The 20,883-nt window shown below is 46.4% G+C and overlaps 1 protein-coding gene across 1 annotated transcript in view; it reads right to left on the bottom strand.

The window, feature by feature from the left end:
- PLD1 (phospholipase D1) overlaps positions 1 to 20,655 on the bottom strand; it is a gene marked incomplete at both ends in the record, with an annotated part of 41,752 nt that extends 21,097 nt beyond the window's left edge. The window contains 12 exons of the mRNA XM_082003765.1: positions 419 to 529; positions 3,267 to 3,348; positions 5,108 to 5,191; positions 6,472 to 6,621; positions 7,415 to 7,567; positions 10,240 to 10,332; positions 10,861 to 10,919; positions 16,986 to 17,051; positions 18,664 to 18,772; positions 19,786 to 19,931; positions 20,047 to 20,192; positions 20,508 to 20,655. Coding sequence (XP_081859891.1) covers positions 419 to 529; positions 3,267 to 3,348; positions 5,108 to 5,191; positions 6,472 to 6,621; positions 7,415 to 7,567; positions 10,240 to 10,332; positions 10,861 to 10,919; positions 16,986 to 17,051; positions 18,664 to 18,772; positions 19,786 to 19,931; positions 20,047 to 20,192; positions 20,508 to 20,655 — 1,347 coding nt within the window. The remainder of the gene's footprint in view (positions 1 to 418; positions 530 to 3,266; positions 3,349 to 5,107; positions 5,192 to 6,471; positions 6,622 to 7,414; positions 7,568 to 10,239; positions 10,333 to 10,860; positions 10,920 to 16,985; positions 17,052 to 18,663; positions 18,773 to 19,785; positions 19,932 to 20,046; positions 20,193 to 20,507) is intronic.
- Positions 20,656 to 20,883: the final 228 nt, after the last annotated feature.

The following is a 20,883-nucleotide window of genomic DNA, read 5'->3' as shown; positions in this document are numbered from 1 at the left end:
AAGGCACAGAACAGCGCAATGCTGTTCATTTATGATGGGAACATAAACATCCAGTGCTGACTCTGGTTGTCCACATATGAACAGAAATGCTGAAAGGAGACAACACTCTCAAATTGTAATTTTCCATCTGATGTAACCCCATTAACTTGTTACATGAGATATGTTTCTTGTGCATTAAGTGAATAGTTGCTTCGGCAAGTCTAAACTAAGGAATTTTATGTTCAATTATAACCTAAAAAAAAAAAATGAAGTTGCCAGATGTGGTAATCGCTGTATGGGGACATCTTCTCAGACTGTTCCCATTGCAATGGTGGGAAATGTTGTTCGTCCAGTTCACACCCAAATACACTGATGGTCAGCGCTATCAAGAACAAATGAATGCAAACGTCCTTCGTACGACTGCCTGATGCGCAATTACCTTAATGTTTGGATGAAGGTGCATGAGCGTCCGCTTGCTATATTCACTGTTGATCCCTAGGGCAAGCTCCACCTCTTTGTACAGCATAACAAAAATTCTCACGCCTTGTTGCTGTCAGAAATTAAAAGAAACACATGGTATGCAGGTATTTCAACAGATACAGTCCATTTCTGGAGCGAGGAAAAGCTAAGTAAGCATGTTGTGCCTGCAGACAGAAATGCAGGCCAAGGTTACTTGTTCTTGAATATGCTCTTCCAGATCCACCACTGTGACCTCACGATATGCAAGGACCTGCACTGCTCAGGAAAACTGTTCAGCCTCCAGAGAAGGGCTCAGCACCTGGATTTGTGTGTGAAGAGCTGAGCTACACCAAGGCCTACCAACCGGTCATTCTTATAGTGTTAAAGCACTTTCAAAGCTGTCAAGTACTTCCTAAACCTCAGAAGATGCTGGTCACACACTGGGACGCCTTCAGTTGCCATAAATCAGCATGGTTTAACATCTTGCAGGGGAGTTTGCCAGCTTAAACTTGGGACCTAAATTTTCCACAGCCTTTTACGTTTCTATTCCCATAAAGCTGCTACTCAGAGCTTAGGCAGTCTCTAAATTGTGGAGGACGTTCTGCTCCTCACTGCGCCCAGAGAAGTCCAAGGCAGCACTGTACATACATAAAGGACAGTCTTGCCCCAATACCTAGACACCAGCTTGCTGACTGCCCTGCCGAATCAAAGAAGTGCCACAAGTGAAAAAGCAGGCAAGTATTTCCAGGAACTAACCTTAAAACACTCCTCACTCTTACAAGGTATTTATAGCCATAGGAAAATCCATGTCAACATGACAAACAAAGCCAAATTCTTCGATCCAGTGAGCATGCCCTTTGGCAACGTTTCATTTGCCAGAAAATAAGACTACTTCCAAATCAACAAGAGTCAGACACAAATTTTTTTTTTTTTTTCCCCCGACAGGCACACAGAGCAGATAAGGACTGTGATGACAACTAATTTGGAAGGAGAAGGAATCAAAGACTGCTTCAACACAGTCATCTGGACTCCTGCCCTTCTACCACATCAAGAGTTCAAGAGATTTCCCCAGCCATGCTTCCCTTCCTGACTCACTGCTCACGTGGGGCAAACTATCATTTCTAGCACCAGTGTTATCATGGGTTGGGTGAACAACTGAAGTACAGCCCACATTCATAAATAAAATCACCCTCAGCTTCTCTGTCTGGCTCATTTGCTCTTTATAGCCTGGATCCAGATGTATTATTGGAAAGCAGAGTACAACCAGCAACAAAATAAACTGTCTTCTGGGATGAAAATGGTTAAAGAAAAGAGAAACAGAGCTAGTAGGTGCAGTTGCTTGCTCATATCTCAAAGAGCTGCACAAGAAAGGAGAGCATGCAAACAGCAGAGAGCTTTGCACAGGAACCCTGACCAAGAGTGCCAGGAAAGGCACCAAGTCAACAGCAGGTCTGAGCTTTTCTGTTCAGGAGGAACAGCAGAGAAGGAGAAAATAAAACAGAGGGAAAAAGGCCGTATCAAGTTTATACAAGCTTTTGCTTATTGAACATGAGCATTTATTAACTCCAATAACATGGCAATGCAAATAGGAGTTCAAGTCTGAGTCACATTTATCACCTCCTGGTAAACGAGTTGAACACCACGGTCCAACTCTGGGGAATGTGATGCTGCTTGTGTCTGTACACCTTTTCTTCATGCTTTGCTGAAGCCCGTTCCCCACATCCCTTCTCCACAGAAATGCACCACGACCCTCATGACCAGAGTCTCCACCTGACAAGGGACAGGCAGGAAGGATACAGCTGATCATCCTCCTCTTAGTGGCTACAAAAGCCATGACAATATAGAGAGGGGTGGGTAAGAACAAAGAAAACCAGGAAACATACAGGTAGTAAAAGGCAGCTACCAAAAAAATTAAACCTTTTCTAATCATGTAAGTTATCCTTGGAAATAAAGACAATAAACCACAAAAACCTTTCAGGCTTTGGCCTTTCTTATGCTCCACTAAAATTCATTATTACCAATGGTAGCAGCTGTGAAAGAGCTATGGCAAGAAGAGCTTTGGGCAGCTTGATTTGGGCAGGACAAGAGCAAGAGGGGCTCCCCCAGGGGTAACGGGGCTGGGGGACACTAGGATGACATTTAATGTCAACAGACACTTCTTTACTACAGCAAGCAATGATGGGTCAACAGCAAGAACATCAGTTCTTCAGTGTTTATTTGTAGCAAGGACCTATGCAATATATCAAGTATAAAAAACAAGATGAGAAGGTTATTGTGAGTTAGCATGAACCTCTGGATGACACCAAGTGACTTTTTGCTAATGAAATCCTGATTTTCTTGGCAGACTGATGGTACCTTTCTCAGCTTCAGCTCAAAGAGCTGCAGCAGAGACACAATACGTGGTAACGACAGACAGGATCTGCATAATACAGTGATGTACAAACCACCTACCAAGAGCACCGCAAAGCGCTTAGTCTTTCCCATACCTCTAAATTACATATGCCATAAGGACAGCACAGGGACAGTTCTTTGACCCCACCAGGAGCTGGGGTATTCGTAATGCAAGGCTGAAGTGACCCAAACCAGAGGACTTGAAGGGGCAATCACAGGGTATACCCTTCTGCCTCTGAGCTCTTCCAAACCCAAACCAAGGGAGCAAATCAAAACACGTAGTTTTCCGAGGCCATCTGAAATGAGGCTTGGCCAGCTTTAACTCTCATCCCTACCAAAATCAACGGTGCACACGCTCCAGTCCCAGTATGACCCTGTAACTGGGTGAGTGCACGGGGTTTTCTGCAGGGGGAAGGTTGCAGCTGGAGCTCACTTACTGCTTTCCGTTTGAGGATGCAGTCCAGCCGCCAGCGATTTCCTTCCACAACAGGTCGTTTCATGAAGATTTCTGGGCTCAGCCTAAGAAAATAAAGGGGCGGAAAAAACACAGCATATGTAGTCCGCAAACAAAGCACTGGCCTAAATAATCAGCTTGGGTAGCAAAGAAACCAGAGTTTATATAAAGCGGATGTGAAGGCTCTCATCTGAGAGTGATGCATTCTCCAATGTCATGCTCTTTGTTTTTTAATAGCGGAGCATTGCAGAGGGCAGGGGACATTGTCCAGCACATTCATCTTAGTATTCAACAACCCATGAGACCAAGTTGAACAGCGATGTTTAAATGGGGAAACTTGGACTCTATCTATGAAGGGAAGAGGCAACAAAAGAAAACCCCAAGGTATATTTGAAAGAAATGTGTAGACATAAAAAGTTAGTAAGAGTGGGATTTCAGTTCTCCTGGTACTTAGGCTGAGTAGCACAGCTTTTTGCTGAATTTTCCTTGCTGCCTAAGGACAAAGCAGTATGACCTCTTAACAGGACATTTTATTGATTCATAGCTTTAAGGATTACAAGGAATAATTAAGCAATCTCATCTAACTCCTGCAAAGCAAGATGACAGAATTTCATTCCTTTACTTTTGCACCGAGCATGGGAACTTGTGCTTGGATAAAGCATATTGCTACATCCTAAAAACACGCTTCTGACAATGGCATTTTTATCTTAAACTCCAAGTTTCAGTTAGGTTTTGGAATTCCAAGGTACATTAACAAATTAACAATCTGAATAAAACATTAAGGGACAATGGGTCTGAAATGCAGTGCTCTTACATTGCTACCTGATGTTGCGCAGGGGGATCCAGGAGTATTGGGTTTATCTGTGGTCGTGTTAGGAAACAGGTTTACCCCAGTAAATGCTAACATCATATATTACGGAGTTTTCTCATAATAATTGCCACTTAAAACCTAATCCTCCCAGTCCTTACAGGCAGTGGATTAGTAACAAGAGGTTAATTTTACAGATGGAGAAAGAAGAGCACAGAGATGTATCCAAGGTTGAAGAGGACATCTAAGCCACGTCTTGGGAGACTGTCCTACCATCCCATTCCCAAGGTCCAGGCTGGTTCAGCCAGATTAACCTCCACAAAGGCAAGACACAGGCAGCCATAACCAGCATCCAACCAAGAAACTCTGCCCCAAGTCTGTGAGAGCACCCTTCTTCTGCCTCAAACAGGAACCAGAGCACTGCATACACATATTGAATTATTAGTTAAGAAGTGGGCAGAGCCAGGTTCTTCAGCAGCCACACAGCTCGGACAGGGTGACAAAACTCCACCTCCATTGTCCGGCCCATTTAAGAGCAGAGCAGAATCACTCGCCCCAAGATGCTCTCATCACTGGCATGAGGCTTCCCAAGACAGTGGGGGGGAGCTGAAAAGAGGATCCCATGCAGGATCCCGTGGGAGAGCACTGTCAGCGGTGTCTGAGCATCCATGTTCCCTTATACACTGAAAGACGTTCGTGCCCCTTGGGCTTGCAGTGATTTACACTCCTGATGAGCACCTCAAGCCGTAACGTTTGCAATTCAGGTGGTGCCTTCATGCAATTTCAGGCCTTTCCTTGGAAGGAGACAACCAAGCTGTTGATTTCAAGCATGCGCTTTTGCTGCCAACCCTCCTGAAAAGGCCTTTGAATACAACACAAGGAGATGTTTGGGTGTGCTGCCAAACCATCTGGCTGCACGGCTAGCTGCCATACTGTAGGGCCTCCGAACACTGCCGCATTGTCAGGAACATCCCAAGAGAGACGGCTGGTCAACGTCCAAGTATGTAAGTACGAACCACCAATCTGTGATGAAAATTTCTTCTTTAGCAGCTTCCATGGCATTTGCGACATCTTCAAAGTACCCCTTAGCATTTACATACCTGTAAAAACACAGCACGTAGATCTAAGTTTCCTCCCCCTTCATTAAACAAAGCCCATAGCTGAAGACCGACGGGGTTCTGTGTTAATGTCATTTTATATTCTATTCTCAAAAGCAAGCACAAACCTAATTTCAAGAATTAGGACAACAAGCAGGGAGATTCGATGCTTCTATTACTAGCTTCACGAAACAGCACAACAAGAGATTATTAAGTGCCACTTGGTAGTTCCGCCAACCACACACAATATTCTTGTGTTTTGCTTGATGCGACAGCTAGGTTTGGCTCTCGGGAAAGGATGGCAGAGTGGCTTTTGCTTTGATTTACAGAAACTATTTGGGCAGTGGTTGCTGCAAGGCAGACGCTGCAGTGAGAGCACTGCAAGGGTTTGCTTCCAGCTAGAATCAATTTTTTGAAGTGCTTCTGGGAATGGCTTAATGCAATCAGGTTACGGTATGGATGGGAGGCTCTCTCGTGGCACTGCTGTGTGCATAAAGCCCAGTCACCCTTAGACTATACCCAAATGTGCATTTGTTGATTCTCCTCCGTTGCAAAGCCAATCTGCAAGACCTGAATCTGACGCTGCCCTTCAACCAGATGAGTGCCATTTGCATCTGAACACGTCGATGGTGCCTGGAAGGGCAATGTTGCCTTACAGAATGAGAATCACCTTGCAAATGTGTTGAGTAGGACATATCTTGCATTTCAGAGCATGAGGGACATGATCAGACCGTCGGTCGCAGATGAGCATGGGCAGGACAGGCTGCAGCACAGCTGCTTTGGGAGGGAGCTATGGGGAAGGGAGTAGCCAGAGGCAGACGTTTTCAATAATACCTGTGTTACCACAGGCTTACAACCCAGAGCCCAAACACCTGAACCCTTAGGAAACAGTGTTTCCAGAATCAGAAACTGGGATAAAATTGAAGCCAAGGATATTTTAATGAAAGAGCAGTTCTGGGTTTAACTCATGAGCATCCTACCAATTATATGTGCATCAAAATACCACTTTTATCATTATGATAGCAAATACCCAATGCGTTCAAATTCAAACGAAACCTGGTGTTTCAAAATGCGATGCAAAGCTGTAACAGGATCAGAGCACTCCTGTCCCCAGTACTGCTATTCTTTTCCCAGTGAAGAAAGCCTCATTTTTTTTTTTTACAACTTTTCTAATTATCTTCAGTCCCTACAGCTACCGAACGCCACCAGCTCTATCCGACAGGCTAACAATGGCAGGCGCGTGCCGCTCCGAGATCCGGCTGCAGCCTGGCCGCGGGCCTCACCACTTGGCCAGCGTGTCCTCCTGCACGGCTGCGTACGAGCCGAAGCGGTGCTCTGTGAGGAAGTCCTTGCCGTGTTTCCGAACGAACTCGTCTATGCCCTGCCTCCACCACTGGGCATGTCTGTAGCTGTTACACTTCAAAATCAGCGACCTGTAAAACAGATGGCACGTGGGGTGGGATGCTGAAGCCACGTACAGTTAATGGGGCTGCTCCTCGCTGTCTACACATGTTGCTAAACGCACCTGTATCAGTCATATTTTATGGAAGCAAAATGTAAGGACTTGCCCTTGTCGTTTTGTTTGCAAATGAGTACGTTTGCAGCGTTGCAACAGCAATGAGCTGCTCTGTGTGACTACCACAGTATTGCACTGCCAAGCATAAAAAAACCCGCCCCAGATTTAAATAATTAACAATCAGCTTAACTTGGAGGAGAGAGTTGGACCTAGCTAATGCTGTATTTTTTTAAAGGATTAGTAAGCTACCATAAAAATATTTAATATCTTTATTTATTATATCTTTATCCCAACCAGCACTTGGGCAATACTCCGGCTGGGAGGTAGAAGAACATGTCCCTGCTTGCAGCATAAAGGAACAAAGCGCCTAGAAAACTACCGTAAGCAACCGCTGCAAAAACAGACTGTGCAACTCGGCATGCCCCGTGCCCGCAGGCCCCAGCAGTAACCGCAGGATGGACGAACGGCGGCTGAGGCTCCAAAGGCCTCATTAAGACCTCGGAAATGATCAGCGTGAGAGACCGAAGCCCAGCAGGTACAAAGCCAGCAGCAGCCACCCAGGCGCTGAGCCCTGCGGGAAGCCGAGCCGCACCACGGCGGCCCAGAGCACCCCGTTAAGCCCTCCCGGAGGAGAGCATCAATTCTTCCTTAGAAAAGCAAGAGCAAGATAAAAATAAAAAAAAGGTCTAAATAAAGACTGTATTTCTTACCTAGAGAGATTGTCGATCTGCAACCCGTATTTAGTTTCTGTTTCTTTCTGGCCTATCTTAATGTTGAATTCCTTATCCACCAGCAGGACAAAGGCAATGGCCCCCGAGTCCGGCTTCATGTACAGCAGGAAAGAATCCTTCACCACCAGCCACCTGTATGGGCACAGTAACCAGGTAACTTGCATTTCAACCGTGCTGGTCTCCAAAACAAGAGCCCTAAAAACTAATACAGTGAAAAGGTGTTTCCTTCAAAACAAGTGCAAATCATTTACGAGGGAAAGGAAAGCATTCAGCTAAAAGGTAAAACTTCTTTTCAGGGGCTAGTCCAGGGTAGGGTTTCCTTGAGCAGAAAAGTGCCTGTTTTATGAACCCGAGTAATAAGTTTGAATTCAATATAACACTTTCAGAGTTATTTGCATGACTTCTTTTTATAGAAATCTTTGCAAAAATAGGTTCTCGTGTCTAACAAAATCAATAAGGACCTCCCTGCCCACAAACATCCCACCAGGTGCCCCAGCACCGGGCACGGTACAACAAGGATTCCTCCATCCCAGATTTTTCTTCAGCTTATATGTTATACCTAGAAGCAATAAGGTAGTTACTTGACATTTCTAACATTAATTATGAAGCTATGATCACTGTCACTCCTATCAAAATATATGAACGAGGCATTTTGGAAAGCTTTTATTGCCAAGCAACAGGAACCCTGTTAGAAACACACGATGAGAGATGACCGGCAGGTTTTACATAAATGTCGTAGACTAAAGGCAGCTCTGGGGGGAAAAAAACCACATTTTTTACTGTGGATGGCATTTCTAATTTTTTCTCGCCCTGCAGCGCAGCTGGGGTAACCGGCCCCCTCTGTCCCACACAGGTCTCCACCACCAGACCTTCGCCTCGTTCTTCTGCACGCTGAGAAACACACAAAGCAACAGAAAATATCGCAAAAATCTGTTCATTCTTGTATCTTTAGTAACAGCCTCAGCTCCTCAACTTCCAGATCCTGTAATTTTTCCTCTTCTTTCAGGGCCCTGAAAGAGTTATCCCAGCATCACCTCTCCTCTGGTGCCAAAATACCTCCCCTCCCTATCTGGCCCATAATTTCACTCCCAAACATCCCATGGGGCACATTTCCAAGCGCTCCCCTTTCTGGTTTTCCCATGCAGGTCTCCATGCCCGAGAAGTCCTTCCTGTGCCCGTTCATGGCGTCACCCCACCATCCCCCTCTGTGTCCCTCCCCACAGCCCCCGTGGCCGTAACTTACCCAACTACGACAAGTCAAATGAATTTGGGGTATAAAACCCCCAAGCCTACGGCAAAGCTGTTGTAGGAAAAGGATGGCCACGGTCTGCCCCATGCTCATGGGGAGCTCTGCACCCAGCTTGATGCGTCCTAAAAATCCTTCACTTAAATAAACCCTCCCTGGGAAATATTACTGTTATCTGCTTATTTATTGATGCATATGCTGTCGGTCCCGGCAGGCCGTGGCACGGATTTAGTGCTCCTCCTGTGTTACCCTGCACACAATCCCACTCAACCACTTCTCCCACCCCCTTTTTAGGCTCTAAAGGGAAACAGAGATCCATGAGAGCTGAATGTGCGACCATCCTCACTAAAGCCTGGGCTCTGCAAAACGTAGGGAAGAGTTAACCGAGTGGTATGAAGAGGAAAATGTGCTTTTTTTTTTCCCCCCCATAAAAGAGAAAAAAGAATTGGAGACAATTTAATTATTTGACCTGGAAGAAGGTCACATCTTTATCTCCTTGTGCACTCATTATAGCGATCTTCTGTAAAGTCACATTAAGAAATGTTGGAAAAACTATGAAGAAATAGGACCTTTTCTTCACAAGAGTACAGAAGAATTCTGTTGGAAAAATTAATTTTATCTTTAAAAATTCTGGAGAGCCCATTGGCAATGCTAAAATCCAAAGGTGGATAATGCTTGGGGAAGCTCCTACAGACCAAGAAATTGTTGCTCTAAGACAGATACGTGCTATTTGGATTTTCAAAAGGAAAGATTTGCCCAGAAAGGGCAAGCTCCAGGAAATACCCCTTGCGTTTTCTGGATGCTAGCTGGTAACACACATATTCCTCTGTAGCACATGCCTGCCGCGCTGCAGCCCCAGCAAACACCGAGATCTAACACAGAAGGCAAAGGGATGGGGACAGTTAAATTGTGTCTGTCTGCAGCGGGCAGGGACATGGGAACAGGGTGGCTTGTGAAAACTCCCACCAGAACACCAGAATCTGAGCACCAGCAGTAATAAGGAAGAGGCGACGTATTTAATTCCAAGGTTAATTGCACCAAACAGAGCTCCTTACTGCTGCAGGTCATGTCTGATTTAATCCAGCTCCAAAGCAGCCCAGAAAGTGTTTCAATTAATTGATTTTCTTTTTGTAAATTGAGGAAGGGAAGCTCAGAAAACCGGGATGAAATCTGGCTGGGGCGGTCCCACCAGCCGCGTCCCCTCCCGAAGGCACAGAGCCCCGGGTGCTCCTGCAGCGGAGAAGGCTGGCATAGACCAGGGGATCATTGCCATTTCTGCCAGCTCAGGCTGCAGGAAATCCCAATTTTCCTCTGGAGCAACATGTCCTTTCTGCTATGAATTCCAATGTAAAAGAAAAAACTCACCATCCTCCACACAGGAGGGTAAGTGGGGATTAACCTACAGACACTTTTGACCTGAAAAACTGAATTTTGTAAAAAAAAAAAAAAAAAAAAAAGCAAGACTCTCCCTCACAGACATGTTGGGAGACAAACGAGAATTTTTGTACGTGTGCCCGCGGAGCACGCAGCTCACCGCCTTTGCCCACCCCACCAGTACCTTTTGGACCATCGGTAGCACATCCTTCCTTGGCCGCAACAGTTCAGGCCGGGTATGCGGTGGCCCCCGGAGCGCTTCATGATCAACCCTTCTCTGCAAGGACAGAAAGACGGTCAGAATGGGCAACACGGATCGCCTGGAGGTGCAAGGGTGGCTCTCGGGTGGAGGATGCTTGCTGTAGCCCCCAGCCCCTGTGCCCAGGGATGGCTCCTGGCACCTCCAGCCGTGCCCGAGCAGCCTCTGCACCACTGCCCTGCAAGCTGGAAGAAGGAGAAAACCCCCCTGAAGGAAATCATGCAGATTTAGGAAATGCAGGGCCCTGTTTTATAGCACAAGCAGAAGAACAAGTGGGTCAACAGGTTGTGGGGAGGGAAGGGGAGAAACTTCATGAGCCAGATGATGGGCTGCAGCTCGTACCTCACAGAGCAGACCACTCCCGAGACTATTTCCCAAAGTTGTAGCGTTTCTGTCTGAACATTAACACATTCTTATACCCAGACGGGAGAATACTCTCCAGTCAGTTATTGGCAAGAAAGGAAAGCCATCAGCTTGAACCATATTTATTTAAAAAGCCATGCTCTTGGTGAACCACAATTCACAAAGACACAGCTCACAACTCACATGCCCTTTGGTCCCAGATCGTGGATGAACGACAGCTGGCTTACTCCAATGAACTCCATCTGAGGAAAGAAAAAGAGATTCCCCCCATCTTTCATACTCTGAAATCCACAAAATACTTTGCTTCATCAATGTGATTTATCATAAAGACAGAACATCCTGAACAGACGTTACCCACCATTGCTTAAGCATTTTTATGAAGACAAGAAAAGTAGTTTGGTTGAGTTTTTTGTTTTCTTGTTTATTTTAAATGTGCTTTGAAGAACACATTTCAGGCAACCAAGACAATCAAGATTAAACTTATCAGAGGGATCCACCACTATCCTCCCTCCTGGGTCACTGGCTGAAACGAGGACTCAAGTTTGACACTGTCTGGGGGCCTGCGTGAACCTGTCCGGCTGCCTGAATCCTCTCCTTCCTCCAGTGAACCTCACAGAAAGGCTGGAAAGGGAATAAGCAAACATACACGGGCTGGGAGCAGCCTCTTCCCTTCCAGTCCCCCACCCCACGGACACACACCACACAGGGGTTCAGCCCCTCAACCCATGGTCATCCTCCAAGACCGTCGCAGCTGGTCGCACCCGCTCAGCGCTGTGCACACTCCAGTGTCCCAAAAATCCACCGGAAAGCCACAGTGGGGCAGGAAGAGAGCAAGTTCAAGCACACTCTCCATGACTTCTGCCAGTCTGCACAGAGCTCCACGGCCAGCACGAGCATGCGAAACCCACGGGCCATACTAGCAAATTTACCAGCAAACCACAGGCTCCAGCGACCTGCCTCCTTGCAGCTCCTCCCACCTCAGCGACTGCAGAGGGACGTAACGACAAGCAAAGATGGGCAGAAAGCGCAGCAGGATTACGTTCACCTCTAAAAATAGGGACACTGGCGACTTCGACCGAGCAGGCTTTTCTTGGCACAGCGGGACATTCCCGAGGGCCTGCTGGCTCTTAGCCCCGGGCCCCACCAGCAGGGAGAAACGCCTGCCCCGGGCGTCCCGTGCGGGACGGGGCTTGGGCAGGAGCAGCCGCGCGAAGGAGCTGCCTCGCACGGCCGAGGCTCGTCTGCACCCAGGCACTTCTAATTTATTGCAGCATAAAACCGCCCAAGCGCAGAAAGGGCAGGCAGCGGGCACAAGTCGGCCTCCCCTCTGGCCAGGCAGCGAGCCGGGGGGAAGCCTCTAGCCACATGTTTTGGCAACGAAGCCGGCTGGCACGAGGCCCAGGACTCAACCTCTGCTCCCGACCGCAGCTGGGACACCAGGCAGCCTCGAGGCCCGCTTTGGGCCATGCCCACCCATGCCCCGCAGCAGCTCAGGTGCCAGCACCCAAGGACGGGCTCTCCTCCAAGGTGGCCACTGTCACCTGCTCTTTGGCAACCGACCTCAGGGCTCCCATTGGCAAAATCCAGAATTACATGGGTGGACCCACAGGTGTCGGAGGTATTTTCAAACGCTAAGTATAACAAAGAATATCAGTAAATTTGGGGCCAAAGCCTGTCCTGCAGTTTTAGTGAGGCTGGCACTGCTCCCCTTCCCAGCACCGTTTTTGCTCCAAAGAAACAGCGGTAGGACAGAAGATCCTTCCTCCTCCTCACGCTCTGCTGCTCCTTCTCAAACTTCTCGCATCAGTAAGGTCACAGAGAAGAACAAAAGATCTCTTGTTCTCCTCTGAGTAGCTCAAGGACATAAAGTAACCTCTATTCAGTAGAGGCAAACTTAATGCCCTCATTTTTGGGTGATTTCAGCCTGTTTCCAGAAAGCGCCTAGAACAAGTTACTGCATGCTTTTACGAACAATCTTGCTATCACCGCTCTCCCTACACCTTCTGGAAAAGCACCAGGTGGGACCTACAAACATTTTGGCTGCTTCTGCAGTGACACTCAGAGCAGGATGTGGAGCATCTGAAAACCCAGCGTATCCTACAAGCTCTCATCGGGGGCCCCAAGCAAAGTCTCAGGCCAGTTCTTTGCCCTGGATCCCATTTTAATTTCTTCAGAAAATGGCTGGCATTCCCCATCAGTCGAATCAGAAACCCAGCCATCTTTCTCACAGTGGGCACACACACAAAAAAAAAAAAGCACACAGATGTCAAAACCCTTTGAAAATGCCGGCTGCAACGAGAAAGCTGGCAGCAATTTGAGGAGCGCTGCATGCAGAGAAATAATTGTCCTCAAAGAAGCAAAAAGAAAAAGAGAAGGAGAAATTACTTTCAGAAACAGAACTACTACATAAAAATGAAAGAAAGATTATCTGGCAGCACAGCAACCTGCTCTTCAGCCAAGGAGTCTTTGAAACCGCTACGAGGGTGACAGGAGCCCATCCAACACGTTGATCAAGCAGCTCTAATTAGGGCTGTTGGTTTATTAAAAAAAAAAAATAAATAAATTCTGCCAGTTAGAAGGAAAATTCCTCAGTGCAGTGGAAAATATCTCATGGAATGATTTACTGTTATTATTACTGCCGCATTAGCTATTTTTATTGTCACAGTGCCTTTCACCCGAGCTGCTCGTCATTCACAGAAAAACTGAGAGGGGAACGCAGAGCAGTGAGGTGCCTTCCTCTCCTTCACATCTGAATTCCGGCGCTGCCCAGCTGCCTCCCCGGCGAGCTGGCATCCTGCTCCGGTTTCAGAGCGATCCGCAGCAGCATAGTTTAAGTATGAGATACAGGCCTAGAGAATGCAGTTTCAATGACATTGTCGTGGCAATAAAGAGGAAAAAAAACCCAAAGCAGACGTGAGTGATCAGCTGCAGAAAGACAAGCTACGGAAGGTGGAGAACCAGCTGCAAGGTGCACGAGCCACAGCTTTAAAGCGACGTTCTGCCAATGTCAAGCACGCATGATTTACGCGAGCAAAAATTTCACAGAGCATCTGCATTTCGGAAAGAATTCAGCAGCTCCACGCTGTTTTCCTTTCAACTCTTGTTTTTAATTTAGTGGGTTAAAAAACCCGTAAAGAGTTGATCAGCAGCTGTGGTTAGCAATAAAATGAAATTACACCGCTGTTCAGAATAATACCGTTCAATGACAAGATGCCAGCTATTTCTTAACAAAAAAATTGGCTTATACTAAAGCCCAATTAAAAAAAAAAAATCAAATATGCGGAAGTTCAAGTGCAATAACTAAAAATACTGAAGGGTTGGGCAGGGACATTTGCAATGGTCTGCAGATCCAAGTACCATATCAGAGGCAAAACAGCAGCCACTCGCACGTATCTGAGTTATTCTTACGTTGTACGGCTTTCACTTAAGATGAGGGTTTTACTCACTAAAGCTCATGCAAAATGTTACAGGCACACACGCTTTGGTTCAACCAAGTCTTCATTTTTATTTTGCTTAGGCATCTTTCAACTACTGCAACTCATACAAAAAAAATGATGCAAAGGTTCAATTAATAAAAAATTTATATGAATTACAGCTAATCCCACAGGCCCCGTTTCCTCATGTTTTTGGGCTATATTCCCCCAATTTCCATTTCCCAGAGAAAAGTGTGGACAATTAACACATTGAGATTCCTAAAGTATCAATTTTAATAGTAATTGTCTTAAAGCACTTCAGCCCAGAAGTACTATAAAAAGGTTTTGGAAAGGACTAGATTTAACCACAATCCACATAGGCAAAAGGAAGAAAAAAAAAAAAAAAAAAGGCGAGCTAGGAAGTCTGGGCTCTGATTACAAAATACAATGTGTCTACCAAAATATCTGTGAACTCCACACAAAATGTTGATAAGTTAAGGGAAATTCGAGCAGGCTGTAGATTTTATCATTCAGAGCTTGCTAGTCAAAGCAAGGGATGCTCAGTACACCACTAAACGATGATGCTTCAGTAGGTTTATTTCCACAGCCTGCAGGAGCATCCCTTAGGAAGGACAGAGGATGTACCACCTCTACAATGTCGTGTGGTCACCATGGACCCGATCCTCAACACACTGGGGACTTCATGTCTGCAAAGCTGCTACAAGCTCAACTCACCGGCTCAACTCTCCCAGTGCACAGTAGGTCCCTGAGACAGCATAGAAAGCAGTGATCCCCTCACTGACAAATAACAGATTCACCACAAATGCAAAATAAAAGCAGCAAAAAAGTGAATAATTAAATTGTGCAGGTCAGATGTAAAAATGTCTCCGAGGAGATGCTATTGACCCAAGCAGGTTTTTCACAAGGACCAAGAGTTACGCATCAGGTGGGTTGCACCTTACCATTGCAATCCTGTGTCTGACTTATGAACTTAGGATTTTAAAAAACACCTTGGTGCACAGATTTGATGACAGGAATACACAGGAGTTAAAATGTGCTCCCAGATTAAGACAGTTACAGCATTTGTCAGCATGCAGGCACCAGACTTAACCACAGGAAGAGCAAAGCTCTCATTTTGTTCTAAGGAGGACAAATACAGTTCCAAGGAAAATGCCAGAAATCTTCACTTTAGTCTCTAGTCTGAGAATGGGGAGGGTTGTTTTGGTGGGTTTTTTTAAAGGAAACATTTTTCTCCCTGTGCTTTCTTCCAACATTGCCTGCAGGACCCACTACACTTAGCAGCACCACCATTGGCAGCAAAGTCCTCACTGAATGCTTCACTGCAGCCAAATGCAGCAACAGCCAACAATAAACTGAGAATTTATGTGCAAAGTGACATCTGGCTCCGGGGGCCAGGGACAGAAGGGCGATTCAGTGCAGGAGGAGGGGAGCACCCCACAGCTGCCCGGGCAAGGCAGGACCACTCGTCTCCTCGCCCGGCCCCCACCGTGGCAGCCTGCTTCAAACCACAGCCTGGTCAAAAGATCACCCACGTTCTTACATGAGCAGAAATTCTCCAAAATATTTGGGAAGAAAAAAAAAAAAGCAACGCCTGCCTAAGAGTGACAAGACAGATCCACACTGTAAAATAATTCTCCCCCGCTTTGCATATGCTACTGATCAAAATTGCCAAGTTATCTCAATCTTGCCTTTAGAACAAAAGATGACTATTTTCCACATGCAGACTAACATGGCTCTTGATTGCACTGGACTTAAATTAAGCTCTACAGCCTGTCCCTAAAAGAAGCACTCTAAGCAGCACAGTTCCTCTCAGCCCAGACCTGAAGACTTCTTGCAACCCAAAGCACGATGGCCAACACTGGATGAGCACTTTGTCCCATGTAAGAAGCAGTGCTCAACACTCTGAGCTCTGCAACAAGAGCACGCACGGCTTTCAGGCATGACATCCAGCTACAGGCTGCCCAACATCTCTACACAACTGACATCCTGCAAAAGCGTAGAATATCTACCAAGCAACAACAAAAGTTGAAGAGAAGAACTGGATGCTACAGATACCCTAAGTTTAGCCTAAATTTCTGCTGTGTTTGAAAAGCAAGCGTTCCCAGTTACACCCCTTGCTCAGATACATCCCTAAGCTCTACAGCTACTCAATGCATGCATCAGGTTTTGCTGATAATACAAAACACAGAGTAACATAGTCTTTATGCAGCTGAAAAAAGGGAAATAAATTGCCATTCCAAGGAGATGTTACAGCTGTGGATGACAAGCTAGGACTACTGAAGAAACATTCAAGGATGGCTTTCAAAGGAAAATCTTTTTGCTTAAAATAAGCCTGAAGTTGGATTTGACATCTCTCCTCATTTCAAAAAGACCATTGACTTGGGAAAATAAGCCAATTACCATCTCCCTTGGGAAGTGACAAAATACTTGCAGAGGTGAATGGGTATCACTCATACGCACTCAACGTCACTGATGTCCAGCAAAACTGCACAGAATAGGCACCAGAGACAAACTTGCACCCAGGACCACATAAGAAGTCCAAACTGAAGGAGTGATTACAAATATGGTTTGGACTCCAATTGTTTAAGTATTTAAAACTTCAACTCATCTTAAACACTCCTCAGATTTAAAGAGAAACCCACTACCTTACGCATGTGCAATCACCTTTAGGGGCTGGACTACCTTGAGGACATTATCACTGTATTATAATGAGCCATTCATCCTTTTCCTTTGGTTTTAATAATATTATATCCATGTTGGAGAAACCAGATAAGCCAAAATGCTTACAAAATGGCTGTAAAACAATTCTTACATAAACTCCAGGTCTTCTTCCAATGAATTCAACATTCGTAAAGCAAACTGATTTCTACTTACGGTTCCATGGTAGTTTCTGTACATTGGCATTTTTAGGATCTTTGTCAAGTAGTCTTCCAGCTGTTTCTGCAATTATAACATTGAAATTTTAGATAAGATGCAGGAATTTTCAAGAAAAAAAACACAATCCAACTGTCTGGCATAGGAAGCAATCAAGAAATCAGACACACTTTTCAGCTTGAATAGATAAATTAATACATTATTATGTGCTCACAGAAGATTACAGCTCAGCAGCATAAACAGTTTGATCACAGGTTGTTTACTGTTCACAGATCCATGTTTGTACCTTCCACCAGCAGACCTGTTGCTTGGCACTGTCATTTCAGAGGTCAACTTTCTTGACTGAACTGAAGTTTCAGAACAATTTTAAACACAAAAATCAGTCCTCGCTGTTTCTGACTCACATGAATTAGCTTCGTGAGAAAACGCAGCCTCAGATGCAATGAGAGCACCTATTTAACCAAAACACCAGGTCCATGGGTAAGGAGCACGGTGACCACGCTGCCCTATGTCCCAAAGCCATGGAGAGGACAGTGGCCAGGCCACCGGGCTCTGGAGCCTGTCCTCCCCAGCCAGGAGTGAGGGAAGAAAAGAAACCATTATGGGAGAAAGAATCTCTTCCCATCCTCATGGTAACTGGGCAAAGAAAAGATTAAGCTGTTTGGGCATGGGAAACTGGACAGAGTCCTACAGGACACAAAACGAACCGAAAAAACAAATGTCATTGGGACTTCTGCCCTTCTCAGCATTAGCATCACAGCACTGAGCTACCCAGCTGGGCAGCAGGGTGTACATCCCCATAGTGAAAGCTGTGGGATTCCCACAAGGAAACCAAGGGGAAAAAAACAACATCTAGAAAACATTTTTCTTCCTTTTTTTAAGTCAACACCTCTCCCCTAAAGCTCCCTGCAGAGCAGTGAAGCTGTGTACAGCAGGGAGGGTTATCTGCACTGCACAGCCATGAGACACAACCTTTTGGGACTTGGGGCTTCAGCGGCAGAAAGTCCAGGGAGGGACTGAACTGCAGAAAGAGCGATAAGCACAGGGTGAACAAACACTGCTTGGGGATTGTTGTTGTTGTTGGGGTGGTTTTCTCCAGACTTTTTTTTTTTTTTGCAAACAGCAAAACTGCAATGAAGAGGTAGGAAGACATCCACCCTCTTCATAGAAGGGCCCATCTGTTAACATCTGATGAAGTTACGGAGAACACATGCCTCGGCTAAAATTACCAATTTCAGCATCAGGAGCCTGACTGTCATCTCCTCTTTCAGAGGACAGGACTGAAATCTCTCAGATTTTGATGGCCGCAAGGCTGCCTCCATCATGCAACTTGACTCTGCAAACTGCCTCTTCTACTTTTAAATTGGAGCAGTGGAAGAATGGGAACCACCACTCTGGGCATCATGGTTTTCCTCAGCTGCAGAGGAAAACTTCATCTGTATGAAGCCCGGGAGCAGCAGCATCCTCTTTGCATGGAGGAAACTTTGCCAAGCCAAAGATTCTATGATTAAAGCTGGGCTTGTCAAAGCCCAAGTTTGTCAAGCAAGAGACTTTAATGGTAATAAAATGAGGGCTTTGATAGTGTGTGGCTTCGCAAGCATCCTGCCTGGCATCTCCGCACCTCAGAAGTCCCCCCAGAGCGTTCCTCCAGCCCCCACAGACTGAGCTGGGTGCTTACCCTTCTGCTGGAGAAGTGCTCCTCCCGCACCGTGCTCTCCGCCGTGTGCGGCAGACTCGGCATCTGCCTCGGTTCTCCCCTTTTGATAGATTGTCTTCTCACCGTGTGACTGGAAGGAAAACCAAACCCCAACGTCAAGCCTAAGTGCTGTGAGTGTGCGCATGCCTCAATACGTAACCCTTCTTCTTCAATGCTTTTATTTTTCCAATCCAAACTCTTAAGAACAGAGAGATGGGTGGGCAGGAACACAAAAAAAACCCAAAGGAAGTGTGGGTTCATTTAAAAGAAGTCAGTATGCTCCAACTGGCTCACAAACAAAAATACAACACAGAAACATCACAGTTTGATTTTTCAGGGTCTCCTTTTACCCTTTTAAGGAAAAAGAGCCTAAATACTATTTTTAGGCCATTATGTTCCCCCAGCCCTTAACCCCTCATAATTTCATCTTTCCCTATATCCTCTCCACACATTTCCCCACAGCAGGATGCTCTTCCCAACCCACACCACATCTGCTCCCATGGCTCCCCTTATGCTTCCAGCCACCCCAAGCACCAAGGCCAGCCCAGGCAGGGCTGACCACCCATGCCAGGGACCCCCATGCCTCCCACATCCAGCCCGTGCCAGCAGAAAGCCACATACCACCAACAATTGCCATTAGCATAACCCTTCCCCAAGTTCAAGGCAAGTTCAGCTCACAAGCTGATGACATGGGACCCAACATGCTTTCTGGGTCAGCAGAGATACGCTTGCACCACTTAGGTTACAACTGCTAAATACGTAGAGGGTAAATACTGTTATTACAGCTGCTAAAAATTTGTAGAGACTAAATTCTTCTGCCCTCTCCTCCTTATAGCAAAGTAAATGGATCGGTGAAGACAAACCAATACCCTATTTAAAGAGAAAAGAAGATCACAGGTTGCGCAGAGGTGGTAGATGCCCCATCCCTAGAAACATTCCATGTCAGGCTGGATGGGGCTCTGAGCAACCCGATCTAGGTGTCCTTCCTCACTGCAGGGGGTTCGGCTAGATGGCCTGTAAAGGTCCCTTCCGACCCAAACTATCCTCTGATTCTATGACCATGTCTTCCCAAAGCCCATTGCATCTGCAAGGCTGCACACTCACCTCCTGGTAGGGATAGGGATGCGCACAAAGGCTTTGTACCTCAGCAGCTCCCTGTGAAACTCCTGGAAGTGCTTGAACTTCCTTTTCACCTGCCACGTGAACTCTCCATGGGTCAGCTCAATGGTGTAAACGTTAGGGCTTGGTACCTGCGGAGAACACCACAAGGGCTCAGCTCATGAAAAAGCACATGCAAAATTAACCCACAAACAGCATTTTAATACAGTTCCATGGTAATGAAATGAAACTTTTGGAAGTTCCGACCTTCTTTGTGGAAGTAAAGCGTTCAACCTCCAACACACGCACTCGAACAGGACATCCCGTGAGGTACGTCTGTGTGCCCGGCTCTTTGAATCCATGGGTGTGATAGATGGCAGAGAAAGGAATGCACACTGGAAGGACCACAAACCCTGTTAGCTCAACAGCCTTGGAATGATCAATGAGGGCATGAAAGCCAGCAGATAACTGCAATACTTAAACACGGAAGCATCTACACAGCAGCATTAAAATATACCAGGTTTTACTTAAGAGAGCTTAAAGACAAGCTTTCACAGAAGGGACCTGATGAGTGCAAGGGCTAAGAGTAATGCCTCCTGGTCCTAAAACAGGCTCAACAGCTGGGCTTGGTAAAACCACTGAGTGTACCCTATCTGTCAACAGATTGTCAGTTATTAAACCCAGGCAGGATGTGAAGTGGGAACATACAGGTGTCAACTCACCGGCACCTTTTGGGTCATTTAGCACCTCCGAGTCGACCTCCTCCCCCTCGAAGTGGAGCTCCCTGGTGTCCAGGCTCTCGATGATGTTGCTCATGTCTGCAGCAATCTTCTTCAGCGTCGATGTACCTGCATGGCTTTCAGCTCTCAGTGACATCTCAGGGACCCACGTGCTGGAGCCACGGGGGCCTGTGGAGGAAGAAGCAGCATGGTTGTCATCATCCCCTCTGCACAGTGGGGTCAAGGGAAACCCCTGGCAGCATGTGGCCCTGTCTTCCCTCCAGCCCCTTACCCACATTCATCCCGTCCTACACACCCGATGCAAACACCCAGCCCTGCTGTAAACCACTGCCCAGAGCAGGGAAAAAGCAAAGGTAACCTCTGG

The sequence above is a fragment of the Phaethon aethereus genome (assembly GCF_964289735.1).
Source record: "Phaethon aethereus genome assembly, chromosome: 9".
In the NCBI taxonomy this organism is placed as follows: Eukaryota; Metazoa; Chordata; class Aves; order Phaethontiformes; family Phaethontidae; genus Phaethon; species Phaethon aethereus.
This window is presented reverse-complemented; position numbering and strand designations above follow the sequence as displayed.